The sequence below is a fragment of the Chlorocebus sabaeus genome, chromosome 27, assembly GCF_047675955.1.
Source record: "Chlorocebus sabaeus isolate Y175 chromosome 27, mChlSab1.0.hap1, whole genome shotgun sequence".
NCBI lineage: Eukaryota > Metazoa > Chordata > Mammalia > Primates > Cercopithecidae > Chlorocebus > Chlorocebus sabaeus.
Window position 1 is genome coordinate 42,129,400 of NC_132930.1, and position 23,195 is coordinate 42,152,594.

General features: G+C 45.9%; 1 protein-coding gene across 8 annotated transcripts in view; it reads left to right on the plus strand.

The window, feature by feature from the left end:
* The window catches only part of STK32B (serine/threonine kinase 32B), a 419,228-nt gene that overhangs the window by 123,342 nt on the left and 272,691 nt on the right, over nucleotides 1-23,195 (plus strand). For all 8 annotated transcript variants that reach the window (XM_073012511.1, XM_073012510.1, XM_073012512.1 and 5 more), the window contains one exon: nucleotides 3,196-3,347. In XM_073012511.1, the coding sequence (XP_072868612.1) occupies nucleotides 3,196-3,347 (152 nt within the window). The remainder of the gene's footprint in view (nucleotides 1-3,195; nucleotides 3,348-23,195) is intronic.

Sequence of the window (23,195 nt, forward strand, 5' to 3'; positions counted from 1 at the left end):
GTGTTCCTGAGAAACGGAATGCTTCTGAGGTGCCCTAGAGAGCATGTGGTCTTAGCCCTCAATTTACCAAGGAAGTCGCCAAGGTCCAGATGATTAATGGATCCCAGCCGCACTCAGAGCTCTGCATCCAGCTGGCCAAGACCCCTGATCCTTGGTCTCTCTTATTTGCAAATCAGAACTTGCAGGCTGCATCCAATATCCTGTACCAGCCGCCTGCTTTTGCTTGAATTGAAAAGTCAAACTTCCAAGCTCTATTGAAATCATTAGTTCTTCTTTGAAAGGCAGTTTTAATTTTGGAGAATCTCTTCAAGTTCCTAAAATGTCTCTGAGCTGAGGTGAGAGCCATCCCTTGAAACCCAGGAGCGCCATGGATGTCTTTATCTGAAGGGACGCGGTCCCCGGGGGCGCTGCGCAGACTCTCATTCCAGTCTAAGCTTTTCACAGTGATGCAGCCAGCTGACAGTCAGGTCCCAGCCCTGCAGAGGCAGTGCCCGCCGTCTCTTCTGAGAAGGCAAATAAGAAGTGAGAGAGATGACAAATTCTAATCAGTGGGATTGTCCTCCCACGACATGTCTGGCTTTAGATGTGGGTCTCAGGGCCTGGTGCCCGGGCCTCCAGAAGTCTTTGCTTGGATTCCCACAAAGCCAGGACCCATGAGGTACGTTTGCACATCATACCTTTGCCTTCTTGCATTTTATATTCTCACCTTCACTACTGGAAATGGGTGTTCCGTGGGCCTTCGACCTCATGCCGCAAATTGTACTCTGGAAAGAACATCTTTTTGCACATTTCATGAAACATGCTATTTAATTGAGATGCAGTTGACATTTATCATCCCACAGTGCCGCCTGGCACTCCCACTTCCCGGTCCTGTTTAGTTTCACCCCAGTGGTGCCGGGTGGGTTTTGCTGACTCAGTTCAGACATATGCTGAGACTGAGGCCAAGAGAGGCAGCAAGAACCAAAGCCGGAGTCGGAATTCAGGCTTCTGCCATCATACTGTATCTGCCTCGAATAGATTTGCAACGTGTCAGAGCTGAATGGGGTCCAGTTTTCAACAGAAGAGTGGCTGTGATGCCAGGAGAAAAGCTGAACTCCTTCGCTGGGTCCTCAGGCCGACGGTGTTATTGCTGGTGTTTTCCAGCATGTCCCATCTCTCAGGGAGGCCGCGCTGTGGTTGAAAAGTGAGAGCTGGGGAAGCAGAGAACCCAGGTTGGAGTTGAGCCTTCAGAAAGCACTAAAACCTTTCTAGGCCTCACTTTCCTTTCTCTGTAAAGCAGGGATAGTAGTAGTCATTGTCCTTGATGGAACGGTGTCCCACTCCCTCCAAATTCAAGTCCTCTTGGAACCTCAGAATGTGGCCTTATTTGGCAATGGCATCATTGTAAGTCTAATTAGTTAAGATGAAGTCATACTAGATTAGGGTAGACCCTAAGTCCACACTGACTGGTGTCCTTATAAGAAGATGAATGACGCAGAGACATAGGGGAGGATGCCATGTGACAACGGAGGCTAGGACGGAAGTGCTGCAGCTGTGAGCCAAGGGTTGCTGGAGCACCAGCTGCTGCAGCTGTAAGCACCAGGGGTTGCTGGAGCTGCTCCACTCTGGAAGAGGCAAGGGAGGATCCCCCCAGGAGCCTTCAGAGGGGGCAGGGCCCTGCTGACACCTGGTTTTGGACTTCAGCCCTCAGAACTATGAGCCAATAAATTTCTGTTATTTAAGCCCCCCAGTTTGAGGTACTGTTATAGCAACCTGAGGAACCGACACAATCCCTCCTCGAGGTGTTGGCAAGATTAACTCATACAATCCTTGCTAACTGTCCAAGGAACCAATACAGTCCTTCCTTGGGGTGTTGGGAAGACTAGCTCATACAATCCTTGTTAACTGTCCATGCCACATGGTGCATGTCAGCCCTGCTCACTTTTCCTGCCATGCTTGCTGTGTCTCCTCGGCTCCACGCCCTCCTTTACAGGGTTCCCTTTCCTTCGAAGCCTCTTCCTTCACCCTTACCGTCTTCCCATCCTTTAGAGCTTACCCTCACCCCGGTTTTGATCCTGCGGAGAGCCTTCTCTGACAGCTCCCATCCTCCCACCCTGCCCCCAACTGCCCCCAGGTAAGGCAGTCACTCAAAAGTCCAGGCCTTATGGATTTGAACCCCCACCCTGCCACTTGGTGGTTTGTTGAGCTCTGAACAAGTTAATTAGTACACTTGGGGCTACAGCTTCCTCGTGCTTTATCCATAAGGTTCTTAGAGGGATTCAGTGAGATGATTAAGGAGATAATTTGCTCAGTGTCTGGCCTGCAGTAGAGTGTTCAATACAGGACCACTGTCATCATAGCTGTCCCCAGCTTCTCTTGTGCTCCCCCAGAACCCATGTGCCCGAGTTTGGGTTTCTCCAGAATCAGGCTCCAAGGCAAGGATTTGAGGACAGGGCATGGGAGAGGCAAAGAGAACACAGGGAAGGATAGGAAGGGAGACAGCCAGGAAAGGGTGTGCTGTCAAGCCTGTTACCCCACTGCAGGGCTGGGCAGACTTACAAACTCCGGGAGCCAGTGTAAAACACCGGCCTCAGCCTCATCCCAGGTGACGGGCAAGGGAGAGGGGGTACTGATACTCCAGTTTCTAACAGTCGTGGATCGAGTGTTGCTCTGAGGACATTAATTCCCTGGCTTGGCTGGTCTGCTGCATGGGCAGCAAAGTGGGTCCTACTGGCAAAAGAGAGTCCTCAGGGAGAGAAATGCAGGACTGGTGGATGGAAGTCAGGCAGGTGGGTGCAGAAGTAGGAAAGGTGAGGAGATTTCAGGTGGGCACCGAGTCTGCAGCACTTGTGCATGCCACACATCTCAGGGTTATAGTCACTGGTGCTTTTTGCTTTTATCTATTTTCCTCATGGGCTGTGAGCCCCTTGAGGGCAGGCCTGCTTCTTCCATCTTCTGTGTTTGCATCTCCTCTTTCAGGACTTAGTACCTGGCCAGTGCTCATGTAAATATTTAATAAACCGATGAATCTGGTCCAACTCCTCCATTTTGCAGATGCAGAGAGGTTGTGGCTCACTCAGCAGAGCTGCTCCGCTAGCAGATTTTAAGAACAGGGACGTGAATCCAGAAGTAAAAACGCAGTGCGAGGTGGCTTTTCTCCTTTGTCTTCCTTTTCCACTGTTGGCCTGAATGTTCTCCCCTTTGGCTGTTACTCAGGTATGCATCGTGCAGAAGCGAGACACTAAGAAAATGTATGCAATGAAGTACATGAACAAGCAGAAGTGCATCGAGAGGGATGAGGTTCGGAATGTCTTCCGGGAGCTGCAGATCATGCAAGGGCTGGAGCACCCCTTCCTGGTCAATCTATGGTGAGTGTGGCTCTATCCAGGGCTCCTATGGGGAGCCAAATGCAAATTTGAAGGACTCTTCTGCATGGTAAAGAGAAAGGGATGAAATGTTCTGGGTTCAGTTATTCTTAACTATTTTGTAGAATATGTTTTCTGATGAAGTCTATAGGCATATGTTTCATTTTCATTTTAATTCTGTCCTCTTATCTGATGAATCGGAGTGGAAAATAAATGGAGAAAGGTTTTGTGTATTTGAGAAGATATGTGGAACGTTATAAGAGAATGCCAAGGATAGGCTACTATAAAGGGAGTGGGGAGCTCAGTGTTTCAGAAAGTCACAGCCGTAGAGCTGATGGCAGGAAGGGCCACTGGGAACCAGTATTCTACTTCAGTACAGATGGCTGCCCATCACGGAAGTACCAAATTCGGAATTCTCAATCCAGCCCCCAAAACCTGCCATGACCCATGTTTCAGAACTTTCACTCCAACCCATCCTTGGCTATTATCTTCACGTTAAATTTGCATCCTAGAAACACAGCCTGTTGGTGGTTCCCTGCCTCTGTGCTTGTGCGTGTGAAACCTCTTCCTAAAACACTCACGTCCCCGTCTCCAGCGTCCCCTAACCAACACTTGTGCGTTCCTGGCACCCAGCTTAGGAAACCCTTAGGTTCCTAAGAGCCCTTGAAGACCCACAGGCCAGCTGAGTGCCCCTTACGATCTCAGTCTTGTCCTGTGTTTGACCTAACACCATCTTTATCACAGTGAACCCAGATTATTGCATTACTTATCTGTCCTCACACAGAAATTGCTTGTTTCTGGGAGTCTAACACAGTATCTGACACATTGGAGGGACTTAGCAAGTGTTTCCTAAGCTGGGTTGTGTTGAAGGGGAGAGGGAGAACAGGGTGCTTTAGGAAACGAATTCTGACTGTTTCATTCAGCAGCTCAGTTGACCCACTGACCTTAAGAGCTGGGATGGCCACCCTGGAGGGGTGAGTCTAGCTTTGCACGTACTTTACCACCACTGATTTCGGTTGCTCTGCACACTTAGAAGCACTTTGAACATTGAATGATGGCAGAACAAAGAGGAACACAGATTGTCCCATTTGAGAAAATCAAGGTGTGCGTGCCAGGTACCACAGACGTGGGCATTGCCATGGAGAAAACCCAAACCAAATCTTGTCTGCCAGTCTCAGTATCCACTGAGAGTTGCTTGTGTCTCTACACAGTGATCTAAACACTTTGATTGTTTGGGATAAATAAACCCCTTCGTGTTTTGATTGCTATGCAAGGGAATTTTCTAAAGTGAATCTTTAATCCAAACAGCAACATATGTTCCTGGCAAAATATAGAGAATAAAATACATAAGAAAACAATAATTACCCAGCATCTCTTCGGGTTCAGATTAAAATTTCATGTGTAATTATTTTTATACTCCTTTTCTTGTATTTTTTCATATAAATGACATATAACTGTATGTGTTACTGATATATAAACATTCAGATAAATTTTGTATTTTTTTTTCTGAATTAATATCTGGCAGGAGCACTATCTCCTTATTACTGCAAACTTTTTGTAAATCATTTTTAATGGCTACATAATATTCCACTAAGGAAAAGCACAATAAACCATCTAATCAAACCTTCATTCTGTCACGTAGGTTACTTGGGCTGTTTCTAATTATTTTGCCAATGTAAATACTTCTGAGAGGAATCTCTCTGAACCTGAAGTTTTTCAGGTGGGCCACCTTTAGGTGGACTAAGAAAATCAGATGCCTAGTGGAGCTTGTATGATGTGTGTTAAAGGAGAGGAATGTGTTGGAGCAGCCTTTTCTTAGGCACCATTTTTTTTTTTTTTTTTTTTGAGATGAAGTTTTACTCTTGTCACCCAGGCTGGAGTGCAATGGTGCAATCTCAGCTCACTGCAATCTCTGCCTCCAAGGTTTAAGTGATTCTCCTGCCTCAGACTCCAAAGTAGCTGGGATTACAAGCTCCCGCCACCACACCTGGCTAATTTTTATATTCTTAGTAGAGACAGGATTTCACCACATTGGCCAGGCTGGTCTCGAACTCCTGACCTCAGGTGATCTGCCCACCTCAGTCTCCCAAAGTACTGGGATTACAGGCATAAGCCACTGCGCCCAGCCTTAGGCACCATTTCTTGATCCTCTGTTCATGGTCTAGCAACAGATGCCCTTTGGTTACATGACAGGGCTGGGTATATAAGAAAATTATCTGCAAATGTCAGCCTTTGGTGGCTTTGTATTTTATTTCCATCATAAGCAAGAAAGGAGTGAGCCTACTGCTTGACTTTGGAGTCACCCCTCAGACTCTGGGCCTCAGCTTCCTCACTTGTCATAATTACATAATAATGCCTTGTTTACCGCTAGGACTGTTTTGAGAATTAACTGAAAAGAAGACATGAAAGTATATTTTCTGTAAGTAAAACTATTGTTCACTGTAAGAGGTTATGTATGTGTGTATGTGTATTAGTTCACTCTCCTACTGCTGTAAAGAACTGCCCAAACTAGGAAATTTATAAAGGAAAGTTTAATTGACTCACAGTTTCACATGACTGGGGAGGCCTCGGGAAACTTACAGTCAGGGCAGAAGGCAAAGGAGAAGCAGGCACCTTCTTCACAGGGCAGCAGGATGGAGTGAGTGCCAGTGGGGAAAATGCCAGACACTTATAAAACTATCAGATCTTGTGTGAACTCAGTATCACCAGAACAGCATGGGGGAAACCACCCTCGTGATTTAATTACCTTCCACCAGGTCCCTCCCATGACATGTGGGCATTATAGGGATTACAGTTCAAGATGAGGCTTGGGTGAGGACACAGCCAAACCATATCATTCTGCCCCTGGTTGCTCTCAGATTTCTTGTCCTCACATTTCAAAACACAATCAGACCTTCCCAACAGTCCCCCAGAGTCTTAACTTATTCCAGCCTTAACCCAAAAGTCCAAGTGCAAAGTCTCATCTGAGACAAGACAAGTCCCTTTCACCTGTGAGCCTATAAAATCAAAAGCAAGTTAGTTACTTCCTAGATACAATGGGGGTACAGGCATTAGGTAAATATACCCATTCCAAATGGTAGAAATTGGCCAAAACAAGGGGGCTACAGGCCCCACACAAGTCCAAAATCCAATGGGGCAGTCATTAAAGTTCCAAAATGATCTCCTTTGACTTTATGCCTAACATCCAGGTCACGATGATGCAAGAGTTGGGCTCCCCAGGGTTTGGGCAGCTCTGCCTCTGTGGCTTTGCAGGATACAGCCTCCTTCCCAGCTGCTTTCACAGATGGCATTGAGTATCTGTGATTTTCCAGGTGCATGGTGCAAGTTGTCAGTGTATCTGTCATTCTGGAGTCTGGAGGACAGTGGCTGTCTTCTCACAACTCCACTAGGCAGTGTCCCAGTGGGGACTCTGTGTGGAGGCTCTGCTCCCTCATATCCCTCCTGCACTGCCCTAGCAGAGGTTCTCCATGAGGGCTCTGCCCCTGCAGCAGACTTCTGCTTGGACATCCAGGTGTTTCTGTACCTCCTGTGAAATCTAGGCAGAGGTTCACAAACCTCAATTCTTGATTTCTATGCATCTGTAGGCCCAACACGACATGTAAGCCACCAAGGTTTGCAGCTTGCACCCTCTGAAGCAACAGCCTGAGCTGAATTTTGGCCTTTTATAGCTACAGCTGGGACACAGGGCACTAAACTACTTTCAAGACTGCACAAAAACTAAGGCCCTGGGCCTGGCCCATGAAACCATTTTTCCCTCCTAGGCCTCTGGGCCTGTGATGGGAGGGGCTGCTGTGAAGGTTTCTGACATGTCCTGGAGACATTTTCCCCATTGTCTTGGTGATCAGCATTTGTCTCCTCATTAGTTATGCAAATTTCTACAGCCGGCTTGAATTTCTTCCCAGAAAATGGGTTTTTCTTTTCTATCACGTTGTCAGTCTGCAAATTTTCCAAACATTTATGCTCTGCATCCTCTTGAACATTTTGCTGTTTAGAAATTTCTTCCACCAGATACCCTAAATCATCTCTCCCAAGTTCAAAGTTCCACAGATCTCTAGGGCAGGGGCAACATGCTGACAGTCTCTTTGCTAAAGCATAGCAAGAGTGACCTTTACTTCAGTTCCCAACAGGTCCCTCATCTCCATCTAAGACTACCTCAGCCTGGACTTAATTGCCCATAACACTATCAGCATTTTGGGCAAAACCAACAAGTCTCTAGGAGTTTCCAACTTTCCCACATCTTCCTACCTTCTTCTGAGCTCTCCAATCTGTTGCAACCTCTGCCTGTTACCCAGTTACAAAGTTGCTTCCACATTTTTGGGTGTCCGTATAGCAGCGCCCTACTACCTTGGTACCAATGTACTGTATTCATCAATTCTCTAATGCTGCTGTGAAGAAATATCTGAGACTGAATAATTTATAAAGAAAAGAGGTTTAACTTATAGTTCTGTATTGCTGGGGAAGCCTCAGGAAACTTACAATCATGGCAGAAGGCAAAGAAGAAGCAGGCACCTTCTTCACAGGGCAGCAGGATGGAGTGAGTGCCAGTGGGGAAAATGCCAGATGCTTATAAAACCATCAGGTCTTATGAGAGCTCACTCACTCACTATGACAAGAACAACATGGGGGAAGTTGCCCCATGATTCAAATACTTCTCACTGGGTTCCTCCCATGATGCATGGGGATTGTGGGGATTATAATTCAAGATGAGATTTGGGTGGGGACACAGCCAAACCATATCAGCCATATCAGATAAATAGGTGTATCTATCACTTATTTATATAGTATCCACCTATTATCGTATATACATGCCTATATGTATGATGCATAGATGATAGATAAGTACATAGATGATAGACAAACGATAGATGGATATATTAGATAGATGATAGATAAATGATAGGCTAGATTAACAGATGATAGAGATGATAGATGATTAATAAATGAATAGATGATAGATAGATAGATAGATGATTGATAGGTAGATTGATAGACAATGGCCCTTCAAGCTACAAGTTAAAAGGAGAAAGATCACCAGATCATTGGTCAGTGCTCAGAACTTTGCACATGACAGGGGTCACGATTTATTTTGTCATGAAGGAGAAAAACCTAAACTTGCGTAAGCACAAAAGAGAATTGGCTTTCATAACTAAGACGTTTAGACTGAGAGCTGATGTTGGTCTTGCACTGCCTTCTTTTGCTTTCCCCTGTGTTAGCTTTATATTCAGAGCCACGAGTCACACTGAGTCCTGGCAAGTCCCATTTCTTCTGCCAGCTGAACAGCCGCAGCAGAGGCTGAGGCTTGTGGGCAGTGACAGACCTGGCTTGGGTCACACGCCCATTCCTGACACAGCGCAGGACGGTGCAGGAGGTTTGTCCCATTGAGTCTCATGGACAGGTAGTGAGGGAAGGGGCTCTCCAGAGGGAAATTCAGAGCTGTTTCCAGAAGAAAACAGGTAGAGTCTGTGCGGCTCCCGCACTGGTGCCTGCTACCCACATGCGCGTGTCCTTATCCGGGAGACTCCATATCAGCCCTGCTCATTTCTCAGAGACAGAAAGCAGGGCCCCAAGCAGTTCACTATCTTGCCTGAACCGTGTGATTTGCAATTCAGACTCAGACAGACCCACCATGCCCTAATGCTTCCAGTTCTTACAGGTAGCTGACCACTAACATCTCCTGGGCACTTGATGTGTGTCTTACTGAACTTCTTCAATTCTCCCTACAGCTCTTTTCATTTCCTACTATTATCCCACTATTTTTGGTCCCATTTTACAGATGGGGCAACTGAGTCATGCCACTAGTAAGTAGAGGAGACGAGACATGAAGCCAGGCTGTCTGGTTTCATGGCCCACTCTGGTCACCTCCCTACCACAGCTGCTGTGATGGGGCCCTGGCTCCTCTCTGCTTGGCACCGCACCCTACCTCTTCCCTGATGGATGTCTTCCAGCTGTGCTAGTCTTTGGTGGCCTCTCTCACCCCTAGTGGAAGAGGACACAATGTGGAATTGCCTGTCGGGGTCATAAGGACACCACCACTTTATATTAATGATACATCAGCTTTTCATCACTTTACATGGAGGGTGAATTATTGCAGCCTTGGAAATCCTGACTGTACACCTTCTCATTATTCTTTTTTGCTGACATGCTCCATAACTGCAGAGGCAAAGGCCTGCATTGATTAATTTTCATAGCAGTTTTGCCTCTAAAGAATGAATGATTTGTGCTCCTAAGCCTGTGATGACCCAAGTGGAGTTGTCAAGTGCAATATTTTCACTTGTTCTAATGCAAACCTGTTTTACTCTCTTGGGTTTAAGACAACGAAGGCAAAGGAGAGAGGAAAAGAAAAGCCATGCCCCAGAGAGTGAGGGTGGCCCAGTAGTGGGAGCCCTGGTGGGATGGGTGTGGCAAAGGAGGAACGTTGAGGGAAGAAAAGCAGCGTGAGTGTTTCAACACTCTGGCTGTAAGGTCTGACCTCCCAGGTTCTCATCCTAGCTCTGCCTCTTGATGGCTATGATGCTGCTATGGACCAAATTGTGTCCCCCTGCCTCAAATTCATATGTTGAAACTCTAGCCCCCGATGTCACTGTATCTGGAGACAGGGTCTTTAAGAGATAATTATAGCTAAATGAAGTCATAACAGTGAGGCATTAATCTGATAGGACTGTGGTCTTATAAAAAGAAGAGAGAAAGATGGATGGTGAGAGAGAGACATACACACACAGAGAGAGAGAGAGAGATATCTCATTAAGGATGCAGCAAGAAAGTTGCCCCTGCTGGCACCCTGAGCTCAGATATCCAGCTTTTAGAACTGTGAGAAATTTCTATAGCTGGAGGCCCCCAATCTATAGTTTTTTGTATGGTAACCTAAGGTGACTAATAAAGGTCTGCAGTGTTACTGCCATTACAGGCATACATCGGAAGTATTGCAGGTTCAGTATCAGACCACAGTGAAGCAAATGTCACAATAAAGAAAGTCACACAATTTTTTGGTTTTCAGTGCATATAAAAGTTGTTTATATTGTAGTCGATTAAGTGTGCAATAGAATTATGTCTAAAAAACAATGTACATGCCATAATTTAAAAATACTTTATTGCTAAAAATGCTAATGATTATCTGAGTCTTCAACAAGTTTTAATCTTTTTGCTGGTGGAGTGTCTCGCCTTGATGTTGACCGCTGCTGACTGATCAGAGCGGTGATTGCTGTGGCAACTTCCTAAATTAAGACAACAATGAAGTGTGCCACAATGATTAACTCTTCCTTTGATGGAAGATTTCTTTGTAGCATGAGATGCTATTTGATGGCATTTTACCTATGGTAGAACTTCTTTCAAAAATAGAGTCATTCGTTTAAAATCCTTTAAAACTCTGCTGCTGATTTCTCAACGAAGTTTGTGTGATATTCTAAATCCTTTAAATTGGTTCAGAAATATTCATGGCATCTTCATATGGAGTAGGTTCCATCTTCAGAAACTACTTTCTTTGTTCGTTCATAAGAATCAGCTCCTCACCCGTTCAAGTTTGGTCATGAGATTGCAACAGTTCAGTGATATCTTCCAGCTCTACTTCTAATTCTGGTTCTCTTGCTACTTCCACCACATCTGCAGTAACTCCCTCCACTGAAGTCTTGAACCTCTCAAAGTCACCCATGAAGGTTGGAATCAGTTTCTTCTAAACTCCTGTTAATGGTGATATTTTGACCTCCCATGAATCACAGATGTTCTTATGGCATCTAGAATGGCAAATTCTTTTCAGAAGATTTTCAATTTACTTTGCCCAGATCCATCAGCAGAATCATGATCACTGGCAGCTGTAGCCTTACAAAATATCCTTTTTTTCTCTTCTTTTTTTTTTGAGACGGAGTCTTGCCCTGTCGCTCAGGGTGGAGTGCAGTGGCGTGATCTCGGCTCACTGCAACCTCTGCCTCCCGGGTTCAAGTTATTCTCCTGCCTCAGCCTCCTGAGTAACTGGGACTACAGGTGGCCGCCACCATGCCCGGCTATTTGTATTTTTAGTAGAGACGGGATTTCACCATGTTGGCTAGGCTGGTCTTGAACTCCTGACCTCAGGTAATCTGCCTGCCTCGACCTCTCAAAGTGCTAGGATTACAGATGTCAGCCACCGCACCCAGCCCCAAAATGTGCTTCTTAAATAATAAGACGTGAAGATCAAGGTTACTGCTTGATCCACAGACTGCAGGTTAGATGTTATGTTGGCAGGCGTGGAAACAACATTCATATCCTTGCACATCTCCATTAGAGCTCTTGAGTGACCAGGTGTATTGTCAACAAGCAGTAATATTTTGAAAGGAATCTTGCTTTCTGAGCAGTGGTATTGTTTTCTCAATAGTGAGCTTAAAATATTTAGAAAACCATTCTGTAATCAGATGTGCTGTCTTCCAGGCTTTGTTGTTCCATTTATAGAACACAAGCAGAATACATTTAGCAGAATTCTTAAGGGCCCTGGGATTTTTGGAATAGTAAGTGAGCATTGGCTTCAACTTAAAGTCACCAACTGCATTAACTCCTAGCAAGAGTCAGCCTGTTTTTTGAAGTTTTAAAACCAGGCATTGGCCAGGCATGGTGGTTCATGCCTGTAATCCCAGCACATTGGGAACCTGAGGCGGGCAGATCACCTGAGGTCAGGAGTTCAAGACCAGCCTGACCAGCATGGAGAAACCCCGTCTCTACTAAAAATACAAAATTAGCCGGGCATGGTGGTTCTTGCCTGTAATCCCAGCTACTGGAGAGGCTGAGGCAGGAGAATCGCTTGAACTCAGGAAGCAGAGGTTGTGGTGAGCTGAGATTGCGCCACTGCACTCCAGCCTGGGCAATAAGAGCAAAACTCGGTCTCAAAAAAAAAAAAAAAAAAAAATTAAATTATAAAATAAAACCAGCCTTTGACTTCTTTATAGATGTAAAAGTCCTAGATGGCATCTACCTCCAACACTTTTATGAAGTGAGATGGGGGGTGGCCAGTGATTGGAGCATTCAAAACACACAACATTTATTAAGTTTGCCTTCTTATATAAGTATAAGGTTGTTTTGTTTAATTGAAAAAGCTGTTGTTTGGTGTACCCACCTTTGTCAATGACCTTAGCAAGATATTCTAGGTAACTTGGGACAGCTTCTCCATCAGCACTTCCTGCTTCACTTTGCATTTGTATGTACTGGAAACAGCTTTTTTGCTCTTTAAACCTCCTGAACCAACCTCTGCTACCTTTCAGCTTTTCTTCTGCAGCTTTCCCACGTCTCTCAGCTTTCATAAAATTGAAGAGTTAGAAACTTGCTCTGGATTAGGCTTTTGGCTTAAGGGGATGTTGTGGCGAGTTTGGTTTTCTATCCAGACCACTCCAGCTTTCTCCATATCAGCAATAAGACTGTTTCTCTTCTTTATCATTGGTGTGTTCACTGGAGTAGCACTTTTAACTTCTTCAGTAACTTTTTCTCTGCATTCAAAACTTGGCTAACTGCTCGGCAAAAGAGTCCCAGCTTTTAGCCTGTCTTGGCTTTTGACATGCCTTCCTCACTAAGCTTAATCATTTCTAGCTTTTGATTTAAATTGAGAGACAGGGGAATCTTCCTTTCACTTGACTACTTGGAGGCCATTGTAGTGTTATTACTTGGCCTAATTGCGGTATTGTGTCTTGGGGAATAGGGGGACCCAAGGGGCAGGAGAGAGATAGGGGAACGACCAGTGATGGAGTATTCAGAACACGCACAATATTTATTGATTACATTTACCTTTTTATATGGGTGCAGCTCATGATGCCCCAAAACAATCGCAGTAGTAATATCAAAGATCATTGATCACTGGGAGGCTGAGGCGGGCGGATCACTTGAGGTCAGGAGTTCCAGAACAGTCTGGCCAACATGGTGAAACCTCGTCTCTACCAAAAATACAAAAATTAGCTGGGCATGGTGGTGCACGGCTATAATCCCAGCTACTCTCGGGAGGCTGAGGCAAGAGAATTGCTTGAACCCGGGAGGTGGAGGTTACTGTGAGCCAAGATTGCAGCACTGCACTCCAGCCTGGTGAGAGAGCGAGACTCCATCTCAAAAAAAAAAAAAAAGAAAGAAAAAGTAAACAAAGATCACTGCCACAACAAATATCATAATAATGAAAAAGGTCGAAATATTCCAGGAATTATCAATATGTGACAGAGACACAGAGTGAGCATGTGCTGTTGGAAAACATGGCACCGATGGACGTGCTTGATGCAGGGTTGCCACGCACCTCCGCTTTGTAAAATATGCAGTATCTGCTAAGTGTTGTCAAGAGAAGCACAGGAAAATGAGGTGTGCCTGTATTGGCACTTGTCCATTGAGGCTGGCTTCTGGCTGGTTGAGCACCTGAAGTGAGGTTGCTCCACGTTTCCGTGTGACTATGGGTTCTCTCCTCCCCCTCCAGCATCAGACGTGGGGACACGGACTTTTGGAAAATGTGTCTTACGTTTTTAGCTTTAGACTGTTATCCTGATTGAATGTTAATGGGTCAGTAGTTCATTCATGTGTTCAGAACGTATTTTCAAATTCCATTTCTACTTATCTACTTGACTGTATTTACTAGACTCACTGTTAATCTGTTTTGTTTAAAATTGGAGCGGGGAGGCATCTGTCCCTGTCTACTGCCTAAACAACCGAGAGAATGAATGAATGCTCTCAGGATGAGAACAGATGTCAGAACTTAATTTAAATGGCTCTCAGGGCAATGTGGGTTTCTAGAATCATCTTTGAGTAGCGATGGACTGAGTCCATACACGTATATCTACATGCCAGTCTAAGCCAAGAAACAATCACTTAAATCAAAGGCTACATTTTAAGTGTTGAGAACTTTGATTAAAATAAAACTAGATTAATTATTCGAAGGCAGAACCGATCTGGCTGAAGCAGTGGAGGGCAGGGAAAGGGACTTGGGGGAGGACAGAGACTGGAAGGCCCCAGGGAAACCTTTGACAAAGCGTCTCAGCCTTACAGACAATTTCTCAATGCTGAGCAGTGCCATTTCCACAGAAGCAATTGTCCCTAGCCTGAACTGTTGTTATAGGCTCCTAAGTAGTGTTTCAGTGTCCAGCAAGTTACCCATCACCCATGTGCCCTTCAAAGGACAGGTCGTGTCAAAGCGTAAGTCTATGCCTACCGTGTCTCTGCATAAAATACTACAATGGCTCCCGAAGCCCTCAGAATAAACGTCTTGTAACACTATGTCCAGTCTCATCCCCTGACACCCACCCCTACTACCATCGTGGGCCATTTTTGTTCTCATCCATACTAACTGGTTTGTGGTGATCTGTAATACATCCTGCTGTTCTCATCTCTCCAGGCCTCTGCACAGGCTGTGCCTTCTGCCTGGAACACCGTCTCTTCTTCGTTCACTGTGAGAACTCCTGCTCATCTTCCACAGGAATTCATTCATTAAGTCGATATTCACTGGGCTTTTACCGGGTACCAGGCACTGTTCTAATTTCTAAGGGTGCTGTGGCGAAGACAGTCAGTATGGCTCTTGTCCTCTTGGAGTTCATAGTCCAGGCCTCACCTCCTCCATCAGCCCTCCTCGGGGCACCAGCCCCAGACAGTGGGGCTTTCTCCCAGATCCTGTTACGGCACAAAGGCAGCTCTGTCATGGTTATCTGCTGGGGGGTGTGTTTCCTCCATGAGCAGTGGGCTGCTTGAGGACGGGGACCATGCCTTATTCATCTCTGTCTCCCCAGCAAGTGGCGTTTAGTAGATTAATTCATGCAGTGCTGTTAAGGGACCCTGACGTGCCAAATGCTGTGCTAGACCCTGGTGGCAGAACTGTGAGGAAGACAGTTCCTCCCTGTCTTACAGGTGAGAGAAGACAGATGCTAACCAGCAGTCACTTGTCTTGCTTGCTCTCTTCCCTCCATACTGGGTGGTTATCGTGCTTTGGTGTCCTGGGGTAACTTAACTATAGAGATTTCAAACACCCACCATGCCCTGGAGGGTTAAGTGATATCCTGGTCCATCCCCGACACACAGAGACAGAGAATGTCCCTGGGGTTTTCCCGGTTCCAATTAGTGACGTCTTCATCAGTCTCCAGTGCCTCCCGGACACGCCCATCACCGTGGTAACATCCATAGAGGGGTAAGAGGTGATGCTCTCCTGTCTAGAGACCCTCTCTCATTCTTGACTGTTCCAGCATTTGTAGCACCATGGAAACTTCATCTGATGCTTTAAAAATACCAGATGTGTAATGTTTTCTTTGTAAGTGACATGAGTTTGTTATTCTTCAGGGGGCAGGATTGGAGGCTGTGAGTGTGGGTCACAGGGTACACCTCGCTGCACTCTGACACTCGGGCCTGTGCTGAGCTGTTTAGAGGACTGTATGAGGAGCCAGAGGGCATGCAGTGCAAAAACAGGAATTGGGGAAATCACAGCTGGGCTTGGGGGATTGGCTCTGGTGTGTCAGGCAGTTCCTGCAGGTGAGTGAGGGAATCTGTCCAGTGGTCAGAGAAGCCATGGGGTTTACCCAGGGTCATGTGGAAGAGCCAGGACTCTTCCAGACCTGTGAACTGTGTGTGGGGTACTCCGCTTCTCCCTCACCACAACACAGCACCTTCTTGTCCCCATTTTCCTGACTGCTCTTCAGGCTTTCCCAAGGGTCTTCTGAACCAGTACTCTCTTGGTTCATGGGGAATTATTAAATTTATCCCACACCTATTTGGTAATAGTAGTACCAGTACCATTTATCCATCACCTACAGCGCATAGCTCTTTTCATAGATTAATCCTCAGAACCATCGTGCAAGGTGGATGTTACTATCTCCAGTTTACAGCTGGAAAAGCTGAAGACTAATGGATTAAGTTATTTGTGCAAAATATAGGGCCAACAAGAGTCAATATTGGGATTAAAAACAACGGTATGCTGGTAAATGCTTAACAACCAGCTTTCCAGGATGGAGTGCGTTGGGGCCAGGAGGCGGAGGAGGTGGTGAGGACAAGCCCTGTTTGCCAATTTCCATGGTGTAAATAGCCAATTTCCATGGTGTAAATAGCTTTTCATAATGGTTGATTCCAAACTAACAACGTGGTGTCAGACAGCCTGCAACATTTCTGAAGATTTAGCGTTTGATTATGATGAGCTAGTATAAGCCAGCTCCAGCACAACCCTGCCAGACTCAGATCTAACACCAAAGCCTATGCTCTTTCTAAAGCCAACTTCTGAGGGTTAGGCCCAAAGCTAAGCCTCAAAAATAAAAAGATGAGTAAGTGTCAGTGATGGATCCTACTCTGAGGGAGAGGAAGGAAGCATGGTGATTATATACTCAACAATGTAGTAGACATGGGAAATGGTCTTTCCTCTTCCTAGGTGTGAAAACCTCAGTTTCCTCATATAGGACACACCTACAGCTCCCTCCCTTTCATGCTTTGTGAGCTTCAAACTAAATGAGACCCCGTGGATGGCAGCCCTGTGGAAAAGATGATTTGCTGGAGCAGTGTACATGATTATTCTTCTTCTGAGAAAATCCAAAGTGTGAATAATACCCTATAATTTTGCTGGAGAGTTCATGTGCATGAAATTGCTAGTGGGAGGTGGTGACTGTGCAGACAGAGGCCATGGTGCTCGATGACCGAGCAATTTTATGTGAAGCTCACATCCCAAAGAGCAGCAGAAATAGCATTTGAATGTAATACATTTTAATGGAAAGTATTCGCCTGCTGTAGTGAGTTTAATTAAATTGGAAACGGTGCCGCCCTTGATCCTCAAGTGTTTGAAAGTCACATGGCAGCTCCCCACAGTTTCCCTGACGTCAGGCACACATGTCCCTTCTCTGACCCGCCCCCCACCCCTGCCAGGTTTTTGCACTCACTGTTCTGTCTGGCTGGGTGATTTTGTCTGGAAATCTGCCAGGCATACCCCTTCACTTCCTTCAGATCTCTGTCTGCTGTCACCTTACATTTCAGGTCTTTCTCAGACCTCTCAACTAAAATTGTAAGCTGCTCCCCACCTTGACTGTCCCTAACCCACTTCCTGTGTGGCTACACTTTCACCTGGGAACACATTATGCATTTTACTTATCTTGTTTATTTTCTATGCCCCTTTCTCCCCCCACACACAACTAGAAGATGTCGCTCCATGAGGATGATAACTGCCATCCTTTTTTTTTTTTTTTACTAAAAAGACTGTATTTAAGAAAACCAGGTGTAACATGGATACAAGGCAGGGAACATCATACACTGGGGCCTGTCGGTGGGGGGTGCGCTGGGGTAGGATAGCATTAGGAGAAATACTAATGTAAATGACAAGCTGACGAGTGCGGCAAACCAACATGGCACGTGTATACCTATGTAACAAGCCTGCACATTGTGCACATATACCCTAGAACTTAAAGTATAATAACAAAAACAACAACAAAAAAAGAAAAACAGATGTAAAAGTTCACAGCAAAATTAAGAGGAGATTTCCCATGCACCTGCTGCCCCGACCCATGCAGCACCTTCCCCACCACAGTGGTATAATTTTTACCTTTGATGAACCTGCGGTGGTACGTCATTATCACCCAGGATCCATGGTATACATTAGAGTCCACCCTTGCTGTTATGCATTCTGTAGGTTTGGACAAATGTATAATGACGTGTATTCACCACCGTAGTGACATACGGAGCAATGTCACTGCCCTGAAACCCTCTGTGATCCGCTGATTCATCCCTCGCTCCCCTCCACCCTGGCAACCACTGATCTTTTCACTGTTTTCAGAGTTGTGCCTTGTCCAGAATGTTACCCAGTTGATATCATACAGTGTGTAGACTTTCCAGACTGGCTTCTTTCACTTAGTAATATGCATTTTAGTTTCCTGTATGTCTTTTCATGGCTTGATAACTCATTTCTTTTTAGTGCCAAGTAATATTCCCTTATCTATACATACTGCAATTCATTTACCCGGTAACCTACCGAAGGGTGTCTTAGTTGCTTTCATGTTTTGGCAATTGTGAATAAAGCTGCTCTAAACAGCTTTATTCTGTGTGCAAGTTTTTCTGCAGATGTACATTTTCAACTCCTTTGGATAAATACTAAGGAAAGTGATTGCTGGATTGTGTAGTAAGAGCAGGCTTAGTTTTGTAAGACGTTGCCAATCTGTTTTTCCAAAATGGCTGTGCCGTTTTGGATTCCCACCAGCGAGGAATGAGAGTTCCTGTTGCTCCCTCCACGTCCTCACCAGCACTGGGAGTTGTCAGCGTTCTGGATTTTGTTCACTCTAATAGGTGTGTAGTGGTATTCCGTTGTTTTAATTTGCATGTCATCTACATTTTTACCACTCTATTCCCAGCATTCAGAACCATGGCTGGCATCTAGTAGTTACTCAGTAAGTAGTTGTTGAATGAACCAGCTGAAAGAACAAATGTCCTTGTCTTCCCCACAAGTCATATGCGGAGAACTGTACATGGTCAGCTCACTTGGTTCCTCACTCACACGGACCCACACTGAACTGGAAACCAGAATCAGAATAGAACACTTTAGTCCTCTAAACCCAACAGAAATGCTTTTGCTAGCCTGTACATTGACTGAAAAACTGGGATTTCAACCTCCATACCTCTGATTCAGGGTAAGTTTGTGAAGGGAAGGAAGGGAAGTAACCTTATATGTTACTGGGTGGTGGGTAATGGTGACAATTTTCATAGCTAACATTTATTAAGCACTTATGGGGTACCTGGCACTCTGTCAACATTTCACAGGCATCATCTCATTCATTCTTCACCAGACCCCTGTTAGGCTGGAACTTTGCTTCTCCATTTTGCAGAGGAGACAATTGAGGCAGAGGCAGGTTAGAAAACCTGTAAAGGAGTGGGCCACGTGCTTGACAGTGCGATCAGTGCCCTATGCCAGGATAGCACACTGCATTTGGTGTCATGGCTTCATTTATTCCACATGTTAAGCACCTACTGTGTACCAGGCACTGTCCTAAGTACTTGTGACATAGGCAGAGCAAAAGAGTCATGGCTCACCCTGAAGAGTGCCCGCTTTCTCATTCTGGACAGGGAGATCGGCAAAACTCAAACCATTATAAACAGAGCTGGAATTCAGAATTCCGGCCGGTGCGAATAAGGATGCTCACAGGAAACTCTGAGACTGTGGAGTAAGACGAACCTTGCCATCCCTTGCAGACATCAGGGGCAGCTCCCGGAAGAAGTAGCACCTCTTGGGTTTTGTGACATTGGACACTCGGAGCAGGTCTCCAAGGCAGGTGCTATTACAGATGGGGAAACTGAGGCTCAGAGAAGCGAAATGATGGTCCAGGGCCACATAGTTTGCAGGAAGCGGGCCTGTGATTCATAGCCAGCCTTTGTGACTCCAGAGCCTGCACTTTCTACAACATAACACTGCCCGCACTGTTCTTCCTGATGCGATAAAAGTTGTTTGAAATTGTGAGGAATTTCAGAGGGAAAACAGCCCAGCCAGTGGCATCTTATCTGCTAACTCGAATTTTGAGACCTTTTCCTTTTCTGGGCCTCCGTTTTCTCTGCTGTGAAGTGAAAACCTTAAACTCTGGTTTTCCCTGGTTCCCACGGTGCCATAGAGGGTCCAGGAAGTTCCTTAGGGTCACTTGGGGGCCAATGGGGTTGAGTTTGTGGACCAGGCCTCTGCCGTGTCTTATCCTGCATTCCTTTTTTAACCTGTTGGTGTTCTATATTTGATTTCATTTAAGGAAGGGTTTCTGCTGCTCAAACATTTTGGCAGCTGGTAGCCTAGTCTGTCCTGCTCAGCGAGTCTGAAAGTTGACCACCCACAGCCTGCTTCGTGGGCTGAGAATTGGGCCCAAGCGTAGCCGATTTTGATGAGTGGAGATAGATGACTCAGACTATGTGATCAAATCAAAAAAAGACTTACGGGCTTGACAAAATAAATTGCAATTTGTAAAATTGAAGGCAACACATGAATGGTTAAAGAAAAGGGTCCTATTCCAAATCCATATTAACTACTGTGCTCCCAGGTCAGTAACCGGCACAGGCTGAAGGAGCGGGGAATACAACAGGGGCATGGCACGTGCTCCCTGCAACCTCACACACATTCCCTGTCCAACCAGAGGCCGTGCAGTGCCTCAGGACATCAGGACCCATGTCCAACTGTAGAGACATAGAAAATAGCACGGAGTGAACGTCTGCTGCCTGGGAGGCATGCTTCACTAATAAATGACCACCTGGGCTTCTATGTGTAGAACACTTTGAGATGCCAGCACCGAATGACAGGATCAGTTTAAGGTTCACATTGCAAGGTCCTGAGTCCAAAATGATGATATTTTCTTAGAAAACCCATCACAAGGGAATGTTGTGGATTCAAGACATTCCTCGTGTTATTGAATTCCCAGCAAGACCCCTGCTGTGTGCAACTCCAGGACACCTCGTGCAGCACAGCAGCCTGGTCCTCGGGGCCCTGGAAGATCAAGCTCAAGACTTTTCCGCCCCAAAGTAATAATGGTGCTTTATTAATAAAAACATAGCAGAAGGTGTAATTTATTTAGAAGACACTAGCCCCAGGCTGTTCTGAGTTCATAACATTTACACACACACACACGACAGAAAGTCAAATCACTAAGGGAAATAATGAAGCTGACTCACAGCGTTAAGTTTAAACATGGTCACAATAGGATATTATTTTTAAATGAGACAATTTTTCTTCCAGCTTTATTAAAGTAGGATTGGCCAATAAACATTGTATATATTTATGGCATCCACCGTGATGTTTTGATATGTGTACACACTATGAAATCATTACTACGCTCAAGCTGATTAACCCATCCATCACCTCACACAGTCCCCTTTTTTGTGTGTGGTGAGAACACCAAGTTCTACTGTCTTGGCAAATTTCGGATACACAACTCATTCTTATCAGCTGTAGTCACCATGCTGTACATTAGAGCCCAGGGCCTGCTCCTCCTATAACCGACAGTTTATAGTGCCCTTTGACCGGCATCTCCCCTCCACCCAGCCCCTGGCACCCTCTGTTCCACTCTCTGCTTCTGTGAGTGTAACGTTTTTAGGAACACACATAGGTGGAAATGCCCAGTCCAGCCTTTGGATCACCTCTTCTTCCTCCTGTCGGCTATGGGGCGATGGTCCCCAGTGCCTCTCAATGCCTTCCCTCCCTGTGGCCCATGAAGAAGAGGAACCCCCGGCCACAGAACTTTCTAAGGCTTGGCTGCCCATCCCTGGGGGAGCGAGGGCAGAGAGTAGGGTGACGAGGTGATAGGTATAGGGTGGGCCACTGTCCCCTCGTGCCTCCTGACGCTGTCTCTGAACCTGACCCTTAAGAGCACGTTGGAATCCGCTCTCAGCTGGTGTCACTGCTGCTCTGCAGGACTGGGCCTCATCTCCTCTCCCTCGCCCCTCATCCTCCTCCCTCGGCAGATCATGAACCTTCTTCCCCTGCAAATGTGAATGAAAGGGAATGCTGTGAACAGGTAGCTCAGCTTAGTAGATGAAAGACTGAGGCCTCGAAAGGTGGAGTACTTCCCCCAGGGTCCTCAGGCCTTTATGCGGAGGAGTCAGTATTTCAACCCATGTCTGTCTGACTCCAAGCTTGAGCATCTCCCACCACAGACCTTGCCTCCCGGGCGCCATGGAAGCCTCTGCGTCATGCAGCCTGCAGAGATGGTCAGCGGGCATAACAGGTGTGCACGTTGCTTCTCCTCCAGCTGTGCTTCTGCATCCTGGCAGAGTCGGTGCCAATGTCCTGGCCCCTGCTCTTGCAGAACAGCCCATAGCCGTAGGGGCTTCTTCACAAGTGAGATTGGGTTTTTATTTCCAGCCACATGTGTGAAACTAGAAGAAATATATTGGAAGGTGATGACACGAGGGCCCTTGTTCCCAACGAATGTGCAAGGATTTCCGAGCGTTTGCTGATTCAGAACACAAGTGCGTTTACAGGATGGTGGACACAATGAACTGAAAGCTTACGGAGACTGCTGCATTCGGGAACCCACATGTTTCAGAGACACCTGTGCTGGGCACCTCCTTCCAGAAGCAGAAATCCTTTCCCTACCCCGCTGTCTTGGCAGGGCACGCGTCTCATGCCCCTGCACCTCTCAGGCTCTGCTTTGCACGTGTTCTATCTGAGCATCCTTAAAGAGAGTTCACAGTTTGTTCATTTCAGGGAGGCCGTCCCAAACCATCTGGCCTTGTCCACTCATAGGTGTTCTCCCTCTCACCTGCCTGTTTGATTTCAGCACAGTCCCTTTTTGTCTCTGATGTTGTGTTTTCTTACTTCTTTGTAGAAATTTTTTCCATCCCCAGAAAAAAAATGTGAGCTTTCTGAGACCAATGGTCCTGTGTATATTGTTTTCTGCTGTGTTCCCCTAAACAGTATCTGGCACATATAAGCATTTGATCATATGTTTGTTATGTTGAAGTAGATATTTGTACTTGGTCCATAGCTTGGGACCTAGTATGTTCAGAAGTTCAGAAAGAATAGGGTGGAAGAAATGATGAGGAGCCACCTGTCCTCCCGTTGGGCAGAGATTCTCAAGGGTGGAGACCTTGCCCTTTGCTCATCCTTATCCTCAGATCCCAACACAAGACAGTGCCCTTTGCATGGGTGATAAATTACCCCACAGCATGCTGAGTTTACTGTGAAAATGTATGTGCCAGAGCAGTTGAAAGATGAACTTCACTGCGTCTTGATCTCAGGAATTCTCCTTAGTTTTTATTTTTAATTATATTCTCCATAATTCATACTGAAAGTGTGTATTGGGCAGTTCTCACACTACTGTAAAGAAATACCCGAGACTGGGTAATTTATAAACAGAAGAGGTTTAATTGGCTCATAGTTCTGCAGACTGTACAGAAACCGTAGCTGCTGCTGGTTCTGTGGAGGCCTCAGGAAATTTACAATCATGGTGG